The following is a 27,346-nucleotide window of genomic DNA, read 5'->3' on the forward strand; positions in this document are numbered from 1 at the left end:
GACTTGGAGGAGATGCAGTTTGGGGCAGCCGGCAAGCGGGATTGGAGATATTTAGTACAACCAATCATTACAGGCAATGACTAGTGCCCTATGACCCTCTCTCATTCTATGTTTTTTCTTTCATGTTTATGCACTTCCATCGAATAGAGACACATATCAATCGATTAGAAGCTACTCCCACAGCCAATTGTGTGAGAGGTATTTACTTTCAGCATGTTCATTTCATTTTATCAGTTGTATTTATTTTTTATTTGAAGATCAATACAAATGGCATTTGGGTACTTCTCTTAGTTTAGAATGAAATATGATTTGCAATGAATATGAATTGAATGCAAATATACCAATACCAGAAATATGTACCTTGTATGAACACTTCCAATGTTTAAAACTAAATTTTAACATGTGTAAAAATTTAGTAACAGAAGCATCTAATCTACAGCTGAGGTATTGTAGATTATCTTATGAGATTTGTTCTAGCTTGAATTCAAATCTTTCATTTCTGTGCTACAATTGCTTTGGAAGAAGCCTTGGCTGAGAATCGCATTGAGTTCAATTCTGAGAATCCTAAGTCTGAAAATTAGCAGAGTCTTCGTACTGTATATTCTATTATTGGGAGACATCATTGTTTGGAATTTAATTGCATTATCATTGAATGTCAATCTGCATATGTGTGGACTGCTGAGAGAGTATTTAATTTCTATAATTGTCTGATTCTAAAGACTCTGGAGGCTGACATTATATTCTGTAGACCTGCAATTTGGTTTTGGAAAAACATTGTGCATTTTGGAGGCTACAAATATTGCCTGTAGCAGCGTGTGGTTATTAAGGGCCTGCCCTCAATTGTGGTGACCTACAGTTCCTTGTTTAGGGCCTGCAAACTCTTGTATTAGGCCTGTGATCTCTGGTTAGTGCCTTGTGTTTATTTGTTGAAGCCTATGATTGGTGTTTAGAGGCTTGCATCCATGTTAATGGGGCTGCAATTGTATTTCTCTGAGTTACCCATTCGGATGCAGATTCTGAAGCGGATACGGGATGCGGACACGTGATGTGGGGAAAAAAAAAATTTGAATGCGGATGCGGGAGGAAACTTATATATATATATATATATATATATATATATATATATATATATATATATATATATATATATATATATATATATATATAAAGAAATGCAAAAAATATACAAAAACAAATCATTTGATAGTATGACTATGATACTTAACCCTTAATCAAAATTCAAGATATTTCAAAACTCGTATGATATATCAATATGTGCTTATCCAACATTAGAGTTTAGTCTTAGACAATAAGTTCAAAAAGGTCATGTTCAAGATTCCAACAAAGTAAAAACTTAGTTAGTGATTGAAGATTCAATCAACTAATACGCATCAAAGTCTGAATCATAGGGATTCGCAAGAAAATCCACATTCTCATCATCATCTCCAACTGCTGAAAGATCATTTGAACCAAACATGGTTCCACTTATGGTAGATGCACCACGTGCCACGCTATCATCATCACCATCTCCGACTGTAGTAAGATCATTAAGTGTTGTATCCAAATCTGCACACTCAGTGGCTACATCCCAAAGCTTTGTTGCCCCTTCTTTGTAATGATTGTTCTTACATAACAAAAGATGCAAGTTGGTGTGGACAAGGACCAAGTCCTCAGCTTTCTTGGAGCCTAACCAATTGCGCTTCACTGAATGGATAAAGGAGTATGTACTCTAATTCCTTTCAACAAAAGAAGAACTAGCAACCTAGATAGTTGTCACAAAACATACAAATGAAAAGCAAATTAATTTCAAAGAATATGTGAAACACTAAATTCTAGAATGCAAGTGTAAACATAAAAGTTTAAAACAAAACAAAATTAAAAACTTACGTGTGATAGAACCTTGCTTGCAAGAGGTTGAAGATGCTTAAAAGGTTGACCATACATGTACCACCATGTGATAGCTCCCATACTATTTTGGTCCTTTAGTGCAAATGGAGAATGGTTTAGCCCCGAAGCACATAGCCCAAATCCTACCCTCACTTTTCCCTCAGCAACCTCCTCATCCAAAAATGGTTCAACTCTACCTGGCATACCAAGTACCTCCTCACTATAGTACCTAGAAGATAAAGCATATGCAAGGAGGTGCAATGGGGTAGTCATCTTATTCCAATGATGGTGGATAATTGCTTGCACTTTTTTGCATAAGGCTTCGCTTTGTGTGGGGTCACTCTCATGTGCTTGTATAGAATGTTTTACCTTCTCAACCATGGTTTCCATGCCATCATACACATCCCCCAAGCAAGGTGTATGCCAAACTCTTTAGCCATGATAATAAACAAATAAGGAGAAAGGGTATCTCCATGACTAAGATGCCTATAAGCACTAAACTTAGACGACTCCCCATTAATAAGTCTTGAAAAAGAGGTAAAAGTAACACAACTCATGATCCAATTAACCCAATCGCTCCTAAATCCAAAGACCACAAAAGATTTATGTAAGAAGGCCCATTTAAATTTATCATAAGCTATTTCTATGTCAAGCTTGATGAATATTGCCTTTGTTTACCGTACAGGGTAAAAGGATACTTATCGCATGTAGTATAGCAAGATATAGCACAAAACAAATACTTTATTCATTTACGCAATATACACTCCAATGCTTACAGTATGATTATGATGATTATAATGATAATGATTATTACAATTACGATGTTCCAAAGTCCCTTTCAGACGGTGTACATATACTTTCTTGAAGAGGTGACTCAATCGTCACACACCCATTCGGATACTATTCTATCCATCGGCTACAATATAGAATAGTATCTAGACCTAAGGCTTTTTCTTGTTTTCAAATGAAACACTACTATTTCCAAATCCTACAATGCAGAGAGCCAAATAAGGGCCTCACTTGTTGTCAGTAAATTCTACATTGGAGTCGACGGATAGAACATTATCCGAACGAGTGCGTGACGATTAAGTCACCCCTTCGGGAAGGTATATGTACATCGTCCAAAAGGGACTTTGGAACATCATAACTGTAATAATCATTATCATTGTAATCATCATAATCGTATTGTAAGCATTGGAGTGCATATTGTGTAAATGAATAAAGTATTTGTTCTGTGTTATATCTTGCTATACTACATGCAATAAGTATCCTTTTACCCTGTATGGTAAACATTTGGCATCATTGCCAATTGAACCTGGGACGAAGGAAGTGTTATGAAGATTAACGCTGAATTTGCTTAACAAGGATAGGAATAAGATAAAAGATAAGGATGAAATACACACAGCACAAGAAGTTTTAGTTTTAGCACAACAGGCGAAGCACAAACAGAAGCTTTAGCAAATTGTCGACAGACACCGAGGGGGTGAAGAGGCACAGACGGAGGGAGTACATTCACCTAGCAAACCGAGGAGTGTCGAGGAATTGCGAGAAGGGACTCAATAGTGATTAAATTTGATAGAAGAGACAAGGGAGGAATTTCTTAACTTGTATACGCTAAGGGTAGAGAATCTGGACGAAAGGGAAGTAACTCGCATGGCTCAAAGTGCCTAAGGAGCATGAGCGTGGAGTGAACTCTTCGTTCTCAATACACTTGACGAACAGACACGGGCAAAGAATAGAACAACTTCGCTTGAGGAAAATCTTTTCACACCAGGTAACGCGGTTGCTGGAAGTAGGATGGTTTTCCAAAGCAGCACGATCGTGTAGAACAACACGAGTGCTCAGAACAACGCGGGTGCTTAGCAAGTACCACAGAAACAAAAGAAAGAAGCAATGGCAGGACCAAAGTAGAAATTGCAAAAGTTTAATGGCGACAGGACAGAAGATCCGATCAAGCACTACAAGACATGTGAAACAATATGGACAGCAAATGGTGTAACGGACAAGGATGATTGGGTCCAGTAGTTTCCAGTGACCCTACGGGATGTAGCAATTGATTGGTTTGCAGATGCGGATCCTCAGAAATTGACTACATGGGCAGACATGAGGAAGGAGTTCGTAGAAGAGTTCCAACTCTTACGAGACGATAACAAAATTGTAGCAAAAATATATGTTGTGAGGTTTTCACATCATCGCCCCAAAAAATTTGGGGACCCCCCCTTTTTTTATTGCCTTGGCAAATTTTTGGATTGCCCAAAAATTTTGAGTTTTGAAAATTTCGCGCCTTGGACACCTTCAGGACAAATGTGGATAGACTTAGCTTATTTTCACCCGGCTCCGCTTGATTTTCCAGAGCAACTAATTTCATCCTTAGGCCGAACAAAATTTTAAAGAACAATATTTGGCAGGATAAAATTGTAAATTTGTACTTAGATGTTTTCTTTTGAAAATTTGGATATAAATGCGTAAATTTAAAAAATCTTTCAAAACAAAAAATTTTGCTAGACTTAAGTTTTGGAAAATCTCAAATTTTTCTTTGGTGAAAATTTTAATTTTGTTGAAATGGGGCTAAATTGCAAAAAATCGATTTTTGGTTCTAGATGCAATTTTATTTTATTTTTATTGGCATAGCAAAATCGATTTAGAGAGAAATTGCAAAAAATTGGCTTTAATAGATTAAAATTGCCTTGAAAACTTTTTGCCTTTAACGAAATTGGTAATTTAATATTTTAAAAATGGCTTTTGGTTAACCAAAATCCAAATTTAATGACGCATTAATTACTAAACCGTCATTAAATGGAAATATTTAACACCCTTAAGGCATTATTTAATTTCTTTTTGCAATTTGGAGCTAAATGGCAATTTAAAAGTGCAATTTTCCTTTTGGCAAAATTAAATTTTGAACTAGGTATTTAATTATGGGCTATGACTTTGATTTAATTTTTGTTTTTTTGTCTCCTCCAGAACCAAGTCGGCTGGCTTAGAGGAGGTAAGAAATTGGGTATAAGAGGAGGCCTCTCTCCCATTTCTTCCTCACACTTCATTTCTCCTCTCCATGCTTTGGCGAATTTCTCCTAAGGAGCAGATTTTTGGTGTTCAAAGATTAAGTTTCAAGGCAGATTTTCTCATTGCTTTGGTGAATTTCTCTTGGAAGCAGATTTTTTGGTGCTTGGCAATTTTGTGGAAGGCAGTTTTCTTGCATTTGTTGGGCGATTTTGCTTGCTTTTGGCCATTTTTGGTGCTTGGCGATTTCTCAAGAGGGCAGTTTTTTGCAGTATTTGGTGATTTTTTCTCCTTTTGTGGGCTGCAATTTGTGCCCTAGGTGACATTTGTGGGCAAATTGGAGAATTCCCATGCTTGGACAAAGTGATTTGAGGGCAGAACTTTCCACTCTTAGCATTTTTTTGAGGCAGATCTGATTTATGTGACATGGGCAATTTATGAGAAGTGTTGGGTAGCTTTAAAGGTTTAAATTTCTGATTTACAAAGGGATTTGAAGTTCTCGAGATCTTGTCCTAGGTTCCAAAAAGTTGTTGTAAGATTATTGGTTAAGGTGAATTTTCATCATCTAGAGTTGCAAGGGGTCCTTAAGCTGACATCCTTCTTTTGTTCTAGTCTAAGGATTGCTCCTCTTGGTTCTTCTTGCCTTCTAGTCCACCACTCTACCATCCTGTAATAGGGCAACGAGCATGGAGGATGTTAGTGCAAGTAAGAATCCCAAGCGAGCAAACACTAAGAAAGACAAAGAGGATATGATGCCCAAAACTCCCTTCTTCTCGAAAATGAAGAGAATAACTGACACCAATATCAGTATAGTGGACATGATACAGATGAGGGACAAACTAAAGGAAAGACAATCCCCCTTGGCAAAGAGGATGTCAACGAGACAAATTTTGGATCGAGATTGGATGAGTTGGGAAAGGTTGCTATCAAGAAGAAGCATTTGGGCACCCTTTCCTCTCCCAGTGCTTTTATTGGATTTGCGAAAGAATATGAGAAGGATCACGAAAAGATACTACAAGCAGCAAACAGCATAGTGAAGTCAGCAAAACTCAAGGCAAAGCACACACCTTGTCCTCCTATGGAAGAAGTTAACAAAAGGCTAGCTAAGTTCATTGCCTTAGCTAAGAAAATGAAAGAAAAGGGAAGATTTATATTAGAAGATCATTTGATGTAAGCCCAAGTGGCAAATTTCTCTTTCTTCTAGAATAGGACAAGTGTTTATTTCTGATTGGCCACCATTTTGGTGCCTTCTCATTGGTTGCCACTTTTTGCACTTTTTTCATTGGTCCATTGATGAGGTGGCATATTCTCATTGGCCGATGAGGTGGCAACCCTAATTAGGGTTTTTAGGATACAATCTGGATCGTTGATCTTGTTTTGATCTCCACCGTCCGTTGTATTTTTGGCCCCTATAAAAAGCCATTTGCTCTCATTAGTAAAGTGGTTGGAGAAAATGTTGTGAAGATAATACCAAAATTGCTCTCTTTTTCATTGTTGCGATTTGCATGTTGATTAAGAACATTGGGTATTATTACATGTTTTCTACTTCCACTTAGATTTCCTTTCAAGTTGTTAAAGTTGGTTTCATTTCAAGTTGTTTAAGTGAGGTTAAAGTAGATGAATAGTTGTATGGTAGCATTGGTAAATGTTTGATAGGGGTCAATACTAAACCACTAGCATCCTAGCGGCTGGTTGGGAAGCCTTGTGTGGTGAACTAGTTTATTATTCCTTTGAATCATTGCACCTATGGAAGTGAGGCCGTTGGTCAACGCTCATTAGGTTTGATCCCCGTCCATTTGCTAGCCTTCCATCCATAGGAGTAGGAGTAGAATAGTGAGTAGCTGGGTAGTCAAAGCTTAGAGAGGGAAATTAGAAGGAGTAGGTCAAGCATTAGAACACATCCATTCACCTTCCACGACCATCGCTTTCCCATCAACATCACCATTGGCAGACACATCCTCCATCATCACTACCATCAACATTATCTACCACCCGCACATTTCACAAACCGAGCCACCATCACCTTCATCCCACCAAAGTCCAAGTCATCCTTGAATGAATAGCGTAAGGCCGCCTACGTGATTACCAGCAAATCACATCAATAAAACTGAGCGAGTATCCAATGGTGTAAAGAACATTGGAGCTATTCTCATATCCCATGAGTAATAACTTTTCAAGATAGGAGTTGCATGTTTGATATCTCATATCGAATATTCAAATCCTAATATGTTATGTAAGTAATACAAAACTCGCATCAACAATATATAGCATCAAGCAAGAAAAGAATGAAACAATCCGTGCTTATGCAAGAAATCTGAAAGAGCTGGTGGGGAAGATGGAGAGCCAACCATCTGACGGATTAAAGAAACGATGGTTTGTTGAGGGGCTACGATAGGTTCTGAAGAAGAAAATGAAAATTGTACCTCTAGCATCGTACACAGATGCGTATAATCAAGCGATGGACCTGGAGAGTGAACAAAAAACAAGAAGAAGAAGCACAAATCGTCGAACTCAGACGATTCATCGTTCGAAAGTAGTAGCAAAGACAAAAAATCAAGCAAGAAAGTTTGAGCATTGCTGGAGGATATGCTACGAATGATGAAAGAATTTAAAAATTTGAAAAAGAATCCTGACTCGGTGAAGGGGGAATTGTGGTGTATGGAATGTAAGGAGAAAGGCCACACAAAGGGCTCCTACCCTAAAAAAGAATTTTGTGATATCTGCCAGATTGCAGGACATTCCATAAAGGAATGCCTGTTTAATATGAAGTCAAAAGGACACCAGCAAGTGTTACTGACACAGGAAGTGTCTGCCTAAACAAACACGAACAACAATGAAACCTTGGGAGGATATCGCAATAATAACCGGCGCGGAAGGGGTGGTAATAATAATAACAATAACAATGGAGGCCAGAGTCAGATACAATGTGACTCGAGCGGACGGCCAATGATACAGTGTCGTGCATGCAATCTCTGGGGGCACTTCGCTAAAGATTGTACCACTAAGGAAACGTCCCAGCTCTTATGCAAATGGTGTGGTCCGAGAGACCATGAAGATTCAAAATGCCAAAAGCAAGGGGTAAATTTGTTAAACATCGAAGCATGTAATGAGAAGATACTAGCCATTACACGTAACCAAGCTAAGAAGGCAAAATACCTTGATGCAAAGGAAGAAAAGGAGAGGTTGCAGCAAGCACGAACAGAGTTTGAAAGACAGATGAAAATAGGAAAGTTGCTAGTAAAAGACACTGCCGATACCTTGAAGAGGAACCTCATTGAACAAAACATGATAAGGCATGTAATGCAGATAGAAGCTCCTATAAAATTAAACGACCTTCTTCTTACAATGCCTCAGTTACGGACGGTGACTTTGAATATGACACCACTTCCGAAAGCAACGGAGGAAACAGGAAAGGACGGTAGTGGAACGACTGCAACAGACCCAATGCTATTGGCAATCACGACAGGAAGGCATCCGACAGTAGTTGAGACAGGTACCCTGAGGACAGTACTTACAGACAAAATTGTGGACGGAGGCTCAAGCGTGAATGTGTTACCAGAGGATATATGGAAAAAGTTGGGACAACCTACGTTGTGGCCACCTACATTCCAGTTACTCACAGCAAATTAGTACGGAATCAAACCGTCGGGAACCCTGATGGTACAACCGGTGACGATTGGAACGCAACTATTTTTATTAGATTTTGTGGTCATCCCACTAAAAAGAAAAGGGTATGACGCTGTCCTTGGACAAAGTTGGTTGGTGCAAGCAAAAGTGAAACATGACTGCAAACGAAATACCCTATTCATGGAATGCAGAGGCCGAAGATTCGTAAGCGACTTATACACATAGATGGTAGGTGAGGAGGCAGTGTCATCAAATTCCAAAGGTGAAGGCGAAGGTGACGATGAGGGGAAGAAGAGAATGGAACCCGATGAAGAGGGAGTATTGAGACTAGAAGGAGAGTCTAAAGATGACGACCTGGACTCGGTGAATGGCCTACTCCATTGGCAAATGGAGGAGTATGAACTCTTTTCGAGCTATAACATGTTAAAGGACAACGAAGGTAAGAAAGGAGAGGAAAATGAATGTCTGAAGGAATACAGAGAAGCGGAAGGAGGAAAGGGGGTTACGGTTGAAGCTGAAGGGAAGAACATACCGTACAAACCCAACAAAAGAAAAGATTCCACCGTACGGTACACATTGAATGAACTGCGTAGAAAGGAAATGTTACACCACACCACGAATTTAGTAGAAAGGTGTTGGCAACAAGGAAAACACATTGTACGGTCTACACAGGAAACAAAGAGGAAGAGCTTAATAAAAACTTCAGCAATACGGAGTGAAGGTTCTAAAATCAAGAATACAGTTATTGACGACAAGGAGTGGCAGTCGACAGAATTCATGGTACCAAGTTCAAGGATTGCGATCGAAAACAAGTTTGGAGATATGGAAAGTCTAAGAGAGAGATTGTATAATTTAAATAAACTTGATGAGTGACGAGTGCAAACACAATAGGCCACGAAGGTTACACAAAACAGGCATAAGGCATGACACGACAAGCACTTGAAGTTGAACAGATTTCAATCGGGACAACTAGTGTTGAAGTATAATAGGCGCAACAAGATCAGACTAGACAAATTTAAAATAAAGTGGGTCAAGACATATAAAATCCCTGAAGTGGGTGATAACAGAGCAATAAAATTATGGATGCTTGACGGGAAGGAAGCAGCTAATGCAGTGAATGGGTCGAAGCTAAAAGTCTATCATGAAACAAATAACGCACCTTGATGGACGAGAAACTGAGAGACAATTGGAGGTAGTAAAGCAACACTTGGCTCAACGTACCCAAGTGTTGGAAGCAGAGAAAGCGGCATGGGTGGCTATCAAGGTCAGCTTGACTTGTGTTAGCAGAGGCTATAGATGCAACGTGTTTTGGAGACCAATTTGATGCAGGCATTGGAGAAATGTGAATGTGATGTGATGAAAAAAGATATATCATGTTATAGTTAGTCATAGTAAGTGTATTCTATTTTGCTAATTTGTCTCAGATATTTTGTAATTGTCATCCGGAGACGACTTTACTTTTTGGGGGGCAATGTTGTTGATAAATTCTATATTGTAGTCGACAGATAGAATAGTATTCGAACGAGCGCGTGACAATTGAGTCAACCCTTTAGGAAAGTATATGTACACCGTCCGAAAGGGACATTGGAACATTGTAATTGTAATAATCATTATCACTATAATCATCATAATCATATTGTAAGCATTCGAGTGCATATTGTGTAAATGAATAAAATATTTTTCTATGTTATATCTTGCTATACTATATGCGATAAGTATCCTTTTACCTTGTATGGTAAACATCACTCATCTCATTAGATGCCAAATACAGAATGGAATCCAAGATAAAATCTTCTATACTAACATGGGTGGAGTTCTCAATAAACAGAGTAAAAAAGTGTTGCCTTCTAGGATATCTCTAACATTGATGAAAGTTGTGCACCTTCAAAAGTAGCCAAAGAAGTGATGAGATTACCATTTCTCCTTATTGTTGGGTAATTAGCATTTGGAAGTTGAAGGGCACCTTCAAAAGTCACCAAAGAAGTGATGAGCTCCTTGTTGTTGGGTAATTAGCATTTGTTAGTCGAAGGGTTGTTGTCAAGAGTAGTTGTTGAGGAGTCGACAATCAATTGACGATTTCCAACGGTTGGCACCCAACACCTCTCTATGTATGCACTGTACTTAGCTTCACATGGGGTAATTAGACGTTACATCATGGTGTGGTAATTATACTATCTCTGAAGATATATTGCAATGATTTTAAAATCAATGAACAAACAGTTTTGAGTTCTCTCAAATATAGTATTATTGCTTAATGTTATGTTTTATATGCATTCTATTAAGTTCTAAATATAGACCCCCTACAGGGCAAACATTCGAAATTGTTGCCTAGACGAATTTGGGAATGATTGTAGGGTATCACATGGCAAAAAGAGTATGACCGGCCAACCAATGAGCGACGAGGGAATGATTAACAGTAACAAAGAAATGTTTCAAGGAGAAAAAGCACTAACGATTGATTGTCCAAACATATTGCAAGCACTGATTGAATCTTACATCTGAAGAGAGATGTCATGAGAAGAAGTCCCCAAAAGTGTGTTCTGGAATTCACTAAAGGTGAGCCCAACAATGGACTATTTGATGTGCCACTTACCAAGGCTATTAGCACAACACTTTCTTGCCCTTCATAACTCCCAAGAAGAAGACAATAGAGAAAATTGTCAACAAATCTTACAATTGTATGAGAACACCAGAAAGGAAGAGTAGGAGTGTGACGAGAGTCGTCGAGTACAGCGCATCCTTAATCCCTACCAAGGGAGTAATTAATGCCAATAGCCATAAACAAGGATAGAAATCACATATCGAGGGGAGATAGATAAGATAAGATAAGATAAGATAATAATATTAATGTCCAACAAAAGACCACGAAAGGTCTAGGGACTGAGAGTTTACAACAAGATAGTTGACAACAGCAGGAGCACCAAACAGTGTCCGAGAAAAACGAACAACAAAACACAAAAAGAAGAAGAGAGAGGCCAAGGCAAAGACTAGGAGTCCTTCCTTGGCCAAAAAAAATCAGTCACAGAAGGATAAGACTGCGAGTGGGCAAGAGCCCTGATTTGTCTCTATGAGCTCATGGAGGAGGGTCGCTGACGTAAGAAACCGTTTCGAGGTCTGACAAATCTAGAATGACAAGTAGAACTGGCAGAACTAGATGGCCCTTTCACACTCCTTAAAGGAGATAAGGGTGCGAAAAAGGCAGTAATAAGCTAATCACAGGTATGTCGGTGAGGAAGCAATGACTATAAAGTACTATCACAGAGTAGGGTGGCCTCTTGAAGATAGAGCGTGAGACATCACTAATCGCAATAACTGAAGAAAGCTGAAAGAGAAAAACAGTGTCGAAATATGACAATAAAATCTCCCTCTAATCTCATAAAAGATAGGGCAACGGAAAATAAAGTGAGTCTCCATTAGGACCTTTGCTAAAGTACATAGCTTACAGATCTGTTCTTCATTGTCAATATGATGGTCAGTTTAAGCCCGAAGGCTGTGAGAACCAACTCTAAAAGACCCTAGAGAGATACGCAGAGCATGACACTACCATTGAAATAGGTAACTAGGACAAACAATGATCACATCACCGATCTCCAAAAAGAGCTCCGCATAGAAGGGCCATCCTCAAACATAAGCCACCAGGAGGGTTAGTCTAGGTAGTGATAATGTATTGTTTGTAAATATCTAGTCTGACATGCTCATTTAAGTCTTGTTAAGAGGGAAGGAGATGAGCAGGGGCATTTAGCGAGAACTGATAAGAAGGGAGACAGAAAATATCAATCCCAATCGAGCTCAGCAGAGAAGATGCCTGTGCATACCAGAAGTGAGCTCCAAAGCTAGTATCAGAACTCGCAACAGCAATAGAAGAACAATACACCAAGTAGGAGTATCTATCACGTTCTCCAACTCAATCCTCAAAACCATGCAGGTGATGAAGGAACCAAATCATATCAAAAATGGTCACAAGACTGAAGGGATGAGCACTGAACTCAACAAGAATGATACAATGAGGAGTGAACCTATGACATCTAATGATGCCTCGTAAAAGCAATGTCTAAACCCATTCGATTGAGGCCCAATCAGAACCAAAGAGAGAAGGCCCCCAAACCATTGAGCCATAAAGAACAGTCGGCAAAACAACATAGTCCAAAAGAGATAACTTGGACGAGGTATCTTGGAAACGGTGTCTGAAACAGTCTTTCTGAAGCATAGCAAGAGAACCCATACCCTTACTAACTCTGGACTGTATGAACGGTCTCATACTAAAACAGGGTCCAGAAAACTTCACTCCCAAATACATATAAGAAGTGATCTCAATCTCTTGTCCCTAAAAAAAGAAGTGAAGATGAGAAGTCTTTAAGCAATTAAAGATCATAACCCAAGTCTTACTCAGGTTAACCACAAGTTGTCTCTGATCACAAAAGGAAGCCAAACCATCCAAAAGCCTCTGTAAACTCTCTAGAGAAGAAGCAAGAAGAATTACACCATCCGTAAAAAGAAGATTGGAGATCAAAACCTAGTGTAAGTAGCAACCATCACCTGGGAGCGAAGACTTCAAAAGGTAGTCCTCAAGCTCATCAATATACAAACCGAACAAAGTGGGGGAGAGAGGACAGCCTTGTTTAACCCCAATGGTGCTATAGATCGGAAATGAGAACCCCTCGAGAGTCTTGAATCTACCCACCACAGTTTGTTATAATCTCATGGTAGCAATTAGCAACATCTCTGAAATCCCAATAAGAAGAAGACGAATACGAGGCCATTTAGAAGACAAAGAGATTAGAAGAACAAGGAAAGAGAAGACAACAGTTGCAAAGACTGGTTGAAGGATCGGTCAAAGGGAAAGATGGATAACCTGAAGGGAATCAAGAAAGTGCAAAAGCTTACAAAGTGAGCAAGAGTGTCAAAGGGGGTTCCCATACTAAAGGGTATGAAGTGAACAACGGTGTTGTAGGTGATGAGGTATTTGAATTAATTGAAGATACTCGACACCAATTGGGAGACCCAACACTTACAACACAAGGAAGAAGTGACAGTCGAGGGGAAGAACTAGGAACCTTGTATTGAAGGGAGTCAAGGGTTTGGAGGTTGGAAGAACACAGTGTGTGGAGTACGGAGAAGAAGGCAAACGCGTAGAGGATGTAGTTGCAGTCAAAGGTGTCGAGAGGACACAGAGGTCTCGTAGTCACGACAATCTATTTGAGCCAATTGCATCAAACATAGTAGCCATTCCAATCAGACTAAGTACTCAAGGTGGTACACTAAGGAATAAACAAAGCCAATCTACAATGTCCAATAATCAAAAGTTGTTGTCGTTTACAAGCGATGGCTTGGAGGATCCTATAAAGCATTGGAGGACATGTGAAAATATCTAGTCGACTAACAAGAAGACCAATAATGATGAGTGGGCGACACAATTTTCAGCAACACTCTGTGGGGTGGCAATCAATCAGTTTTTGAAAGTTGACAAAACCAAGGTGACCTCGTGGGACAACTTCAAGAAAGTATTCCAAACATAATTTAAAGAACTTCGAGATGACAATGAGATTGTCGCAAAGATCTATAACATGAATGTAAAGAGCCATGTTGTCTCTAAGATGGTAGGCCGCTTTTTGCTCTTGAAAAGTTTGCAATTTTTTTGTGTTTTTTAATATATATGTTCTTTTTTTGTTTCCCAGAATTTTTGAAAGATAACAACGCGTGAAATTAAAATGCCATCACAACTAGCTCACCAAATTTATTCAATGTATGAGATTTGGATTTTGCAAATACTTACAATGCCAAAGTAACAAATGATGCACAAAATTTTATTTTCAGAATTTTCAAAGAACTCGGCAATGGTAAAATGTTGACCTTAGCTCCTTGTTGCAACTAGTTCTCATCCCAAAGTTGGTGTGGTGTTGGAGAAGAACTACGAAGCCTCCAACTAAGATAAATACCCTTTCTCGCACTTGGATGCAACTACTTGAATTCCTAATGCTGCCTTAGAAAAAACAAATGCTACCAATCGTGGCAGCCATATAATCATCAAATTCGGCCATTAAATGCAATAGTATGATCAAACCTATGAGTTGTTCATGCACCAAATAGATAGCAGTGTTATTAAATTTATCTCTTGCACAAATTTCCCTTCCAAATCCTTGATTCATTGGCATAACAATCACCTACTCAAAGTGCAAACTCCACCAAAAGAATTCACCATTCTCTCAGCAACCAAAACGTTCAACCCTTGAATACTTCTCAGCACAAAGTATCAAAATGCAGTAGGATGAATAAATTAAATCTAGAGGCTTTCTTTTTATAACAATTAAGACCAAAATCTTCTTCAACACACCAATGGCTAATAGCTTCTTCCATACACTTTTCGCTCAAATGCAAATTTTGCTTTTTGGTTGCATATTTGAATTTTGAAATATAATTACTCTATGTACCTTTTAATTAATACATTGACATAGGTTTCTATGAAGTAATTAAATAAATGGCCCTTTCCAATGATGACTAAACCCTCAACATAAAAATTTTAAAGTAAAATTATAACTTTATAATAAGTCATTTAATGATTTAATAATAAATTGGCCAGAAATTAACGAGATTCACATCTATTATTTCCCCACATGACCAAATGCGCTATCCACAAATAGAAAGGGTTCCTCTCAATCATTCTCAGACTTACCATAAACAGTAAGCACATGAAACTAAGCCCAAACGAAGTTCAATATGAGCCAAACAAAGACAAAACTGGAACATACTAAATTGTGAAGACAAGACCCTCCCATAATTGAGACTCTGCCTCAAAGGACCTTCTATCCACAATAATTAGCCTATGAGAATTGCTATAATAGGCTAATCCCTCAAACTCTAGTGCTAGCGAAAATGGGGACATTATAATGAAGTAGAAGAAATGTAAGCATAAGGACATAGAACCAGTGACTCAAGGAGTTACAGGGGGTAGAGACAAGTGTAGGTTGTTAAGCAAGGGTAGGGGCTACAGTAGGATTGGGATGGGTAGGATAGGCTAGGGGAAGATTTGGATAACCAACTGGTTGATAGAATAAAGAAATGTTGGTTTATGGAGGGCTTGAAATCCTTATTAAAAAAGTGATCAAAGTCATGCCCCCATGTCATATGAACATTGCATACAACCACACAATGCATATAGAAAGAGAGAGCATGACATCACAGGAAAAGAAGCACAAGTCCAGTGATGATGACTCCTAGCAAGGGAGTAGCACTAGTAGCGACAAAGAGGGCATTAAGGAGGTGTAGGCATTGCCAAAGGATATGCACCAAACGACGAAAGAATTTAAAGCTACAAAAGGGAGCAACAACAAGACTGAAGGGGAAATATGGTGCATAGATTGCAAAGAAGAGGGCCACACAAAAGGCATGTACCCTAAAAAGGCCTTCTACATATTTTGTCAGATGGTGGGACACTCCACCAAGGAGTGCCCAATGACATATAGTTCCCAAGTACACCAATATTCAGCCAATACAACCGCATCGTTAGGTGGCTACCAAAATAGCCGACGGGTGGCAAAAGCAGTAATAATTACAATAATAACAAAAGCCACATACAATACAATGCCAAAGGTTGGAGTATGATTCAATGTTGTGCTTCTAATCAATGGGAACAGATTGTGCAAGACTGCCAAGAGAAAAGCCCCCAACACCTTTGTCGATGGTGTGGTCCCGACAACCATGGGGATGCAAATTGCCCAAAGCCAAGAGTGGACTTGTTGAACAACGATGGGTCGAGTAAATAAGGGGTGCTGACACTCATGAGGGCACAAGCGAAGAAGGTGACATACTTAAATTCTCGTACTGAAAATGAAAGGTTACAAGAGGCTAAGCCTAACATTGAGAAGGAGATGATGGTAGAGTGACGGGAAACACATGACATTCCCAACACTTCGCTATGTACAAAATCTGAACAGAATATAGTAAGACAAGTGTTGTAGATGGAAGTGCTTGTGATAATCAAGGCCTCCTAGGAATTGTCGTAGCTGAGGGCGACCATCATAAGCATTGAGTGTACCTACTTGTGCAACAAGCTACACGAAAGTCTTGGTCAGCCCTTTGATGGACCTAATCTTGTTGGTAGTGAATAGTGGGAAATACCCCACAGTGATGGAGATGGGTGTCTCGGGAACCATACACAACCATTGTGATGGAGGATTAGGGGTGAACATGACACCTGAGGAGACTTGAAAGAAGTTGGGGAAATCGACATTGTGGCCATGGTGCAGAAACACCAAACACTCAATCCTCTCTTCATATAAGGTCATCTCTCATGCTAAGCTTGGAAAGTAAGATCATGAAATGAGATCAAGGTGCCTTCTATTGTGGATACTTGCTCAATGAAATAATGTGATTTGTTGGTTATCACAAAGGGACTTATGTTATTCATTCAATGGATATCAACTCTTGTACTTCTAATCTAAGTCACAAGGTTCGAGTTTGAGTTTGAGTTCGAGTTCGAGAGTTCGAGTTCGACAACTATGAAGTTGGGATGAAATTCGACTAGGCCAAAAAATCGATATTAAAATCGCCTCAAATATATATACAAGTTATTTATTTTTAAATGTTTATAAGTTTCATGTAAAGAATTTTTCAATTTAAATCTACAAAACAAAACTTCTCTCCCTCTACATATCTCATAAATTATCAAAATAGTTTGACATTACAAAATAGATTTGAAATCATTACATAAAAAAATTCACATTTATAAGATATAAAAGCCATAAAAATAGTAAAATAAATCATATGTTTAAATTTTTAAAATATAACAAAATAAAATCATCTAATTTTTTAAAATATAAAATAAAAGTACTAAAAATCATTTTTCTTCACTAATAAACAAAATTACAATTAAAAAATTATAATCTTCCTATGTGATCTTATACAATAAAAATAATAAAAACTACTATAATAAGAAAAATATTAATAATCATAACAAAACATACAAAACATTAATATATTACAAATAAAAAATAAATAAAATATGCATAAAATATAAAAGTTTTTCTAAAAACAATATATAAAACATTTAACTTTGGTAACAAGTAATTAACAATAACATGCAAGCCACGTTGAAACTCATAATAATAATTCAATCTTGAAAATAATTAATAAAATAGTAATAAAATTCAAACCTAAGAAAATGTATGAAAACTTTATAAATATGTTACATACCTAGTCGTTGGCGACTGTGCAAGTCTGGAAATGCCGAAGCTACGGCAAGATTGCATAGCAAAGATGAACAACAACCAAAAATAGACGAAAACCTCAAAGGGCAAAGATGAACGGCAGTTTCAAATGCCAAAGATGAGAAGCTTAAGTTGAACAATAACCGAGGATGGATTGACGGTAACTTCAAATGCAAAAATGATTTCCAATGTTTTTTGAGACTTTCAAAAATGCTTTGACCCTCAAACGCAACACTGTACTTCGACCCTCAAAGCATTTTGTTTAATGCAAAACCACAAGGCAAATATTGCCTAACGAATTTAGCGAATCTTTTTCGTTTTTTGGGGGGTTCGCCGAGTTTCGAATCTGAAGCCGAAAATTCGGTGAACCTTATGACTTAGCTTCTAATGATTTGGCTCTACAATGTGCAATGAAAATGTAGTTCAACTTTTACACTTCAACCTTGTAATGTTCCGAACGATTTCAATAATGTTCCCAAAAGTTTCAGAGATTTCCCAAACGATTTTGGAGATGCTCCCGAACGGTTTATGCTTTGATACCACTGTAATGTTTTGTTCTAAAGTTTCCTTATGAAGTCTCAAAGTATGCTTTAGTTATTCTTGTCATGTACTTCAGGTAGTCTAGTTGTGTGCTCCAAGCCCTCCTATAATGTTCCGAACGGTTTCGGTAATGTTCCCGAAAGTTTCACAAATTTCCCAAACAAATTCGAAGATGCTCCCAAACGGTTTCGGCTCTCATACCATTGTAATGATCCATTTCCCTTCTGTCACAACCCTACAAAGAATGACCATCAATTCTTTGCCAGAGACGCCAATTTAGATGACCGTACGTAGTGTCTGATGGCTGCAGGTTCACTCTATGGAAACATTGGAATGCCGCTAGGAATGGCCATACGGAATCAGGAAAATGACCGTACGCTATTGGGGAGAGGTGTGCGGAAGGTGTTCGTACGGTGATGGGTTCAATGCTGTGGTGTGCAAGACCAAATGTTTGTACGGTGGAGCAGTGATGCCATACGGTAGGAAGCCACTAGGTCATACGGTGCATGGTGAGGTCACAGGGTATGGTCATACGGTGTGTCTAGGAAGTCGTCTAGAATGCTATAGGGTGCAAGGTGGTCCTACGGTGTTGTTATGGTGATGTTTGTGTGCCACACACAAAGTTTGTACAGTTGTGTAGATGTATGGGTGAGGTTGTGTGGTCATGAATAATACAACCATGAACAAGATAAAAACTAAATAATGGAAAGTGAACATAAATATTTGCAAACAAGATGGTGCTCTGATTTGTCAAATCCGAATGAAGTATTAAAGGCAACGGAATAGGGTGAGGGTTGAATCCCATTGAAACCAAAAAGCCAAGTAGGGAAAATCTTTCACTTCCGGAATGGCGAACAATAGAGAACTCCAATAGGAATTCGCAATACAACGAAAATAATCCAAATCGCATACCAACTACTACCTACAAGCTATGCTTAAATACCTGTCGAGGAAACCTTTTCGAGAGTGTACAAAGATAGCCAATGACAACACTTACCAATGGAAACTAAAAATTAAAATAGGTCTGAGATATATTAAAGCAATCGGAACCACAAATACAAATATTAACTTGGGCTCATATTAATTAATTAAAATAACTAATTAAAGGTCCTTTTATATTATTTAAATTCTGGGACCAGTTAATTAATTAATTTAATTTAATTATTACATTAAAAAATTGGGGACATTACAAACCCCAACTTAATCTTCTAACCTCTATTTCTACTTCTTCTACTTTGAATGCAAGGAATCATGGATGAACTTGGACTCTAGTAGATGTAATCTCGCCAACAACTACACCAGCCTAGTGCAAGCTTCTAAGGAACATTTGAATGGTTTTCAAATCAATATCTACCCTCTCCAATCTCATCAATGTATGCAAACAAAAGATTTTAGAACTATTAACTATCTCCTAGTTGTCAAATAACCTATATCTATCAGCTAACTCGTCACTACAAATTAGCTAATAACTACGAATTCTTTACTGCTACGACCATTAAATATTTTCTAATAATGCCCACCAAAGTAGAAAATCATAAAATACTGTTTACATTAATAACTGAAGGAATACAATATAATGTGCCATATCCAGTACAATTTATTGATAAGAAACAAATTAAATGAGCAAAATTGAATCCTCATCATGGAATTTTATTTCCTCCTTTTACATCGAGCTTAATTCCCACAAGTGTACCCTTCCATTTTCTTCCTGGATCAATTGCAAGTGCATTGAGGACAACTGAAAGGCTGGCCAAACCACAATAAGCAGGTTCAGATTGTGTCTGAAAGTATGAAATAAGTTTAAAGAATCCCTCCATGGTTCCATTTTGAAGAGCCTCAAGAAAAAGTGCCTATAAAAGAAAAATTGAGTATCAATGCCAAATACAAGCAAATATAAGATGGAAACGACTATAGCTCCTTTGAAAAAAACCTAGCAAGGAGAAACTGCAGAAAAATCATTCACCGTCAACATTTCATGTCTCCTAATTCCATTTTCAACATTATATATAATATACAATCGAGACATACATCTTTTCCTTCTAAAAACATACAATGATTTAAAATTATTCAAAATTTTGCAGGCATAGTATAATCACTTTTGAAAATATTGTAAGGGTCAAAACTCAAAAGAAACAAAGACATCTTGCACAAATGACAAATATAAGAAATGCAGCATGAAAAAGGCATAGACTATACCTTTCTGTATACATTATCTTACCACAAAAATATAAGAAAATAAATCATATGAGTATATTACGATATAAATAAAATGACTATACCTACAACAAGTGTTAGATAGACATAGATGTCAAAAAGAAAAAGAAAGATGCAGACAGGACAGACCTTGTCAATGCACTTAAGGTTGATGTTGAGATACAGACTAACTATAGCCAATATAGTTATGTTTGCTATGGTCTCTTGTATAGATGTTTTGGTTGATTATTGTTTTTATTGTGAAATGAATCAATTTGCTTATAGTTATCAAAGATCAAATCCAGTAGGTGGAATGATAGAGATATTTGACAGGAAGTTGTTTCTGAAAACAACATTTGTCACATGGTCATTGCTCAAAATACATGGGTTCACTATGATTTTTACATGATCATTTGTGTAGAGCTTCAGAAAACAGAACAGATTCAGAAGACAGCATCTGTTTGTAGCTCACTGCTATTTTCTCTAGACCATAATATATCAAACATGAGGGGGTATATGTTTCTCTGCAGAGATTGATATTAGGAAAGGAAAGATTCCTTTATAATCCCCGATACCATCCATATCTTTTGGGGTCTGCATATGGTGACAGCAATATGGAACTACCCTGTACTCCTTATAGGAAGCACTTAACTATGCTACAAGCAAGGCTTACATAGGTTCTGCAATATATTCAAAATATGGTCATTAAAGTATCTAAGTATTGGTATAGTTGGTAATGATCTGTATATACTGACATTGATTTTAATCAGTTTGAAGGTTGGTTGTGAGTTAAGACATCAACAGTTAGGTAGTTTCTAACTATCCTTTAACCATCCAACTGATGATTCCTTGTATTTAATGAAGACAGAGGATCGGAGAAAGGAGTGCAGTGCGTGTGAATGATAAATGAAAAATATAAAATCTGATGCAAGGAAAGTTGGAAGAAAGTAAGAAATTTATCATGTAGAATAAACTGTTATTGTAAAAATCTGAAGAGTAACATTGAGTGATGACAATATCATTGTAAAATCTGTAAGTTAAAGAAGCACAGGTATATAGTATAACAGACTTTCAACAATCATCAGCCTGTGAGAAATGTCTTATATTACACCTGCAAGGTAAATCAGTATTTACAAAGTGGAGCTTTTGAAAAAAGAGAGTTGACAATTCAAAGAAGATTGTAACTCCTCAAGGTTGGTCACTCAAGAATGTTACATTCATGGTCAGTTTGAGAAGTTGGTGCTCTAGAGCCTAGAGCAAAGATTTTGATGACTCCTTAAGGTTGGTGTCCTTAAAGGATTGTACACAAATTTATTTTTGAGGCCGGATTAGATAGTACATCCTAACAGCATTTCTCATCATGGTTTTTCACCCATCTTGGGTTTGCCATGTACATTAGCTGTTGAAGTTTCTATGTGTGATTGCTGTCTCTTATCATTGCTGTCTCTTGCCCTTTCCTTGAGATGATAAGCGAGTTGTTGATCTTCTAATCTTGTGATGAGTTGATGGGTGGCCACAATTTGTTCAAGGTTAAATCTTCGCAGTAGAAAGATACTCGTGCATAAACCATCATTTAAAACCCTCATACCTTGAGTGGGACACACGACGCCATGGCATTGTATCTCAAAGAAAAGCCTACAGGCTTGCGAGATAACACAGACTGTAGATTCATCTCACACCAAATATCTTCCATTTTTTCTGCTTATGGGCCCTTCTTCCTCCACGTATTCCCACGTTTTCTTTTCCCCTTTTTGTTGGGTCGCCTTGATCCCTGTCACCAGCTCTGTCATATTACACCTAGGTGCTTTGCCATGTCATTGCCACAAGGCATCATCTTGCTGCTTCTCATCTCTGACAACTCTAGCTTGCGGTTGCACAAGATTTTGACACGTAGAGCCTTCTGCACAGTCACTTGGCAGCAAAGCGTGACTCCTAAAAGCTTTAGATTTGATCATAAGATGTTATGCTTAACTGTCCATGGACATACGCCTTTACGCTTCCTCTTTGGACGTAACATCGTGACCACCCTTAAGTTGCACTTGCGCTCAAACGCCTTTTTTGGGTGTAAGTTTGGGAGACATAAAACCTTATCATAATATCCTTTACGAACTTACACTCACTGCCTTGGTCGTATCTTCGGATGACTTTTGAAGTAAGTTTTGATCCTTTTAGTCTTTGGCCCGAAATAATTTGAATGTGGACAAGTGTCATTATTCCAGAGACTTTCTCCAAAACTTTTGTCCTTTAACATTTTGGCCTGAAATAGGCTTTATACCATTGATTTAGGATAATCGGCAAATAAATCAAAGGAAAATGCAAGGTCATGACTTAAAGTGATTGATCCTAACCAAAGTGGCGTAACATAAAGAAAAAGGGGACCCACACGTCAAGAAAAAAAGGTAACAAAGAAATAGAAGAGAGCTAAGGCAAAATATAACAAGGGTTTATCTCTTCTACCTAGGGCTCATAACTAGGGTTTTCTAAATAAAAAGAGGATCTCAAGGCCAAAAATTGAGGAAAATCTTAAATTTTAAGGAAACCTGCAAAACTGAAGACTTACCAACAACAGTCAAAACAGAACAAAGGCAAGGAAATGGTAAATTGTGTTAAGGAATTATTTTAGTTCACCAAAATAATTACTTAACTATTATGGGATGACATCCTGGATGTCATCCCTAAGTTAGCATAAAGTGATTTTGTGTTTTGGGACACGTGTGAAGACTTGAAGGTCGACAAGACAGAACAGATTGGTATAAGGAAAGAGTTTTGTTTGCGAAGTTGTGTGATGTCTTTTGACATTGAAATGCAATTGTTATATGATGCGAACTTTGTTAGAGCAGAGCAAAGGCAGTATATGCAAAGTTGTGTTTAAAGAGCAATCAAGGACAAATCAGATATTGAATGTATCAACATTGTCAAGAGGTTCTTGTATCTGTTGATGTTTGGTAGCTTTAGTGGGATAAACCTATGAGATTAATTAATATAATAATGATTCATATATATATATATATATATATATATATAACTTTGTTAGAGCATAGCAAAGGCAGTATATGCAAAGTTGTGTTTAAAGAGCAATCAAGGACAAATCAGATATTGAATGTATCAGCATTTTCAAGAGGTTCTTATTTCTGTTGATGTTTGGTAGCTTTAGTAGGATAAACCTATGAGATTAATTAATATAATAATGATTCATATATATATATATACATATATATATATAACTAAGATTATCATTAAATTAATTATATTAATGAACAGACATGTCCCAAGAAGGGACATGTCTCTTCTTGGTTTATTCCTCATACAAATACAAGAGGTCACTGCCATTTGGAAAACACATACCAAACATTATAGCAGTGCTATCACATCTGCAAGGAATCCTCCTAAAACTCAACATGGTATCAGAGCCACTTAGTCTCAGGGATTTTTCAATGGATCAAGAATTGAATAAGAAATAGTTTGTTGATAAGCGCGAGGTTGGCATGTACAGAATGATGTCTATGATGCGGATGGTTTGAATTGAGTGGCATCATTGGAATATGGGGGAATTGCACCTCCCTTCCAAACCATGGCATGGGCATGAAATGCTGAGCTAAGAGCTCTGCATTGAAGTTGTTTAGATGCCACTAATTGTCACACTTACAGTGGATCTGACTACTAGAACAAATTGCTGCGTACATAATTCTTCACATCCCTGAGTGTAGTCATGCAAAAACCTTGCATTGAACATTGGGAGTTTTTACATGCACCACTTCAAGGATCTGATGAGCAATTGGGGTAGAGCTCGAGTTGTAAATTAAAAGAAAAAAACCACCTCAAGTTGATGTGACATGGGCTGTTGTTGAAGCCTGTCAATCAGGAGTATATCATTTTGATATATGGCAGAATTCGGTAGACATCATCTGTTTGTAAGGAATATTGCCACATGGGAAGGAGGATTATCATCGAATGCCAGTACTTATGGACTGATATAAGCATTGAAATAAAGTTATTGGGACTGAAGTAAAGGCTATTTACAGCAATTGCATACTGACTCAACTTTTATACTTTGCTGAAAGTTCTTGCAACACATCTCTAAATGGTTCTTCGGGGATTCTTACTTTATGAACTAAAAAATTATCAAACATTTCTCATTGGATTCGAACTTTAGAAATCTCCAGTAGTTTCCGCGATTGATTGGGGTTATTGATAGCGCTTCATATAGCTTGAAGTCATCTTTTATTGTCCAAATCAATCTAAGACAGGGAGTTATCTTTTGCTGCTATTGGAAAATCGTTTTGTTATCAGTTCATTGCAAATTGGTTGTTTGGGGATAGCCTTGGTAAAACTACATGATTTTGTACATGCTTGCACGAACCTGCTAGAGAGTCGAGTTTTGAAATTCTTACAAATAATTACTCAGAATTCTATTTGTTATTTGAAGACTAGGTTCTTAGCTGCAATTGGAAATTCGTGGTCAACACTCTTTTTGTGGTTATGAATCTTGAGGCCCCTATTTATAATGTAGTCTTCCTGCTTTCAGAATTATCTTCTGCTGTGGAGATAGTTTTCAGATGGGGGCAGTGTGCAGGGGTAAAACTGGGAAGCAGAACTATTTTGGGAGTTTAGAGGCTAATTCTGAAGCTGCTCACTCGCAAGGTTTCTTGGGTGAATTATTCTGGCGAGACAGTTCATAGAGGAGTGGAATATCTTTAAAAAAATGATATAAGAGACCGAATGAGAAAATTCACATGATCAAAGAGATAGGACAATTAAAAGGTGACGTAGTAATGCCCCTACCACCGTGGAAACAATAGAGATCCAATACAGTAAGGTAAGTATAAAGGTATGTGTCAATTTCACTAAATATTGATTCTATGGTCAATGTTTTATTAGATATTATAATCGAATATATATATGTGAGCTGTATATATTTTGAAATATTTATCGATACAAAGGGATAAGATTTAATAAATAAATACTCAAATTTGACAAAATGATTCAATATAAATTAGATATTTATTTTATCTATATTGGAAAGTGTCGTCAGTAGATTTTGTATTTTGTAGCTGATTGGGTTATGCTGTCAAAGATTTTGTATTTGGTAGCCGACAGGTAGATTAGGATTGTTTTGTACCCGACGGACCCCTTCGAGAAGGTTCGGCGGAAAGTATTTATACCCCATTTGGGTACATTGTAAATCATCTTAGGCTCTGTATGTAATCGGTTGGCACATGCAAATAAAGGAGTACTGTTGTTGTTGTTCGTGTTCATTATCTATGTGCATTAATCCGTTTACTCTATGCGGTAAACGTATGGCGCCATTGCCTTATGAATGTAATAGACTGCCTTGTTCTGTTATTATAATGTCTATTTCTTCCTGTAATTTTGTCAAACAATTGGCTTGCAACTAAATTTCTTATGGTTTTCAGCTTGATGTTGATTAATGGTCTCTCAAGATTGTTTGTCTTTCATACGAGATGCAAATAGGAGGCAACATAGAACCATATGCAACTAATAACAATGACCATTCATTTATTTCTTGTTTCAGATTATCAGAAAATTACAACTACCATAACAATCATATCTTCTCATTAAACTCAACACATTATATCAACTATAGAGTTCAATGATGGTCCATACCCATTGCGGCTACAGCAATGTTAATAGTTCTAAAATTGCTACAGTAACACTCGTAGCTACAGTGATCCGGACTGCTACAGTAACTCGCTACTACAGTACCGCGCTAAAGTGATTCAAACTGCTACAGTAACTCGCTGCTACAGTACCGCACTACAGTGATTCGGACTACTACAGTATCACGCTACAGGAACTTGCTATTACAATGTCAAATCTCAAGACCATATCTTTCAATGGCGTCAAGATTGAAAACGTAGAGGGTTTGCATCCTCCAGGCTCGAAGAAATAATCTCCCCAATTACTTCCAATTTCAAATAATATTCAGCATGACCAAATGAGAGCTATCCTCTTTCTTTTAACCCTTCCTCACTAGTTCTACGCTTCCCTAATGCCAATGTGGGATAATACATGAGTTTTAATGTTACTTTTTTCCCTTTTACGAATGCCCATGTATGTATTTTAAAAGGGGGGACTTGATTTTTTTATAAAGTGACTTTATGAAACATTATAATATTTAATTTTAATAGTCACTTTATCATTATAACTTCAAACATTAAAATAATATACCAAATAAACTCGGAATCCCCACATACAATAGCTCATCGGAAAGAGCTTGTCAAAATGCATCTCATCCTGCCACCGAAAAATGAAGGCATTGCATCCCCTGTTGGCTTACTAAAAATAGTAAGTCCTCCCCAAAACCCAACAAACGAACTCTATTTGGCTTGTAATTAGATTTGACTAGGCCAAATAACCGCAGGATCCCTTTTGAAGTCCTGGTTAGCCCTCAGGACCATGAAAAGAACGGGCTAACGACAACATATATCCAAACTGGCTAAGTGGGGGACATTACAATGAACCTGGAAGGAGGGAGGAATGAAGCTTAATGCCAAATCAGTTTAACAAGGATCGAAATAAGATAAAGGGGAAAGATGGCATACATACTGCGCAAGAAAATTTAATTTTGTAACAGCAAGCCGAACAAAGGAGGAGGTTCCAGAAGATTACCGATGGACACAGAAGCACGGAAGACTTGTTGGAGGAGACTCAACAGCGGGTGGAATTGGTGGAGGAAGCAAGGGAGGAGTTTTTGAATTTGTATTCGCTGAGGGAAGAGAGTCCAGACGTAAGAGAATCGACTCACACGGCTCGGAGTGCCGAGGGAGCAAGAGCATGGAGTGAACTCTTCGTCCGGGATACACTTCTAGAAGAGACAACTTCAGAGGATCCTTCTTCACCACTGTTCGCAATTGTTGAGATCGCCGGTGTGG

The 27,346-nt window shown here is 37.7% G+C and overlaps 1 protein-coding gene across 8 annotated transcripts in view; it reads right to left on the bottom strand.

Annotated features, from left to right (window-relative positions):
- Positions 1-27,346, bottom strand: part of LOC149553847 (glutathione gamma-glutamylcysteinyltransferase 1-like) — a 157,182-nt gene that overhangs the window by 108,199 nt on the left and 21,637 nt on the right. For all 8 annotated transcript variants that reach the window (XM_089789204.1, XM_089789206.1, XM_089789200.1 and 5 more), the window contains exon 2: positions 19,954-20,110. In XM_089789204.1, coding sequence (XP_089645330.1) covers positions 19,954-20,077 — 124 coding nt within the window. In that variant the 5' untranslated portion in view covers positions 20,078-20,110. The remainder of the gene's footprint in view (positions 1-19,953; positions 20,111-27,346) is intronic.

This window comes from Cupressus sempervirens, chromosome 6 (genome assembly GCF_028749045.1).
Source record: "Cupressus sempervirens isolate cs-2001-9-10 chromosome 6, ASM2874904v1, whole genome shotgun sequence".
NCBI lineage: Eukaryota > Viridiplantae > Streptophyta > Pinopsida > Cupressales > Cupressaceae > Cupressus > Cupressus sempervirens.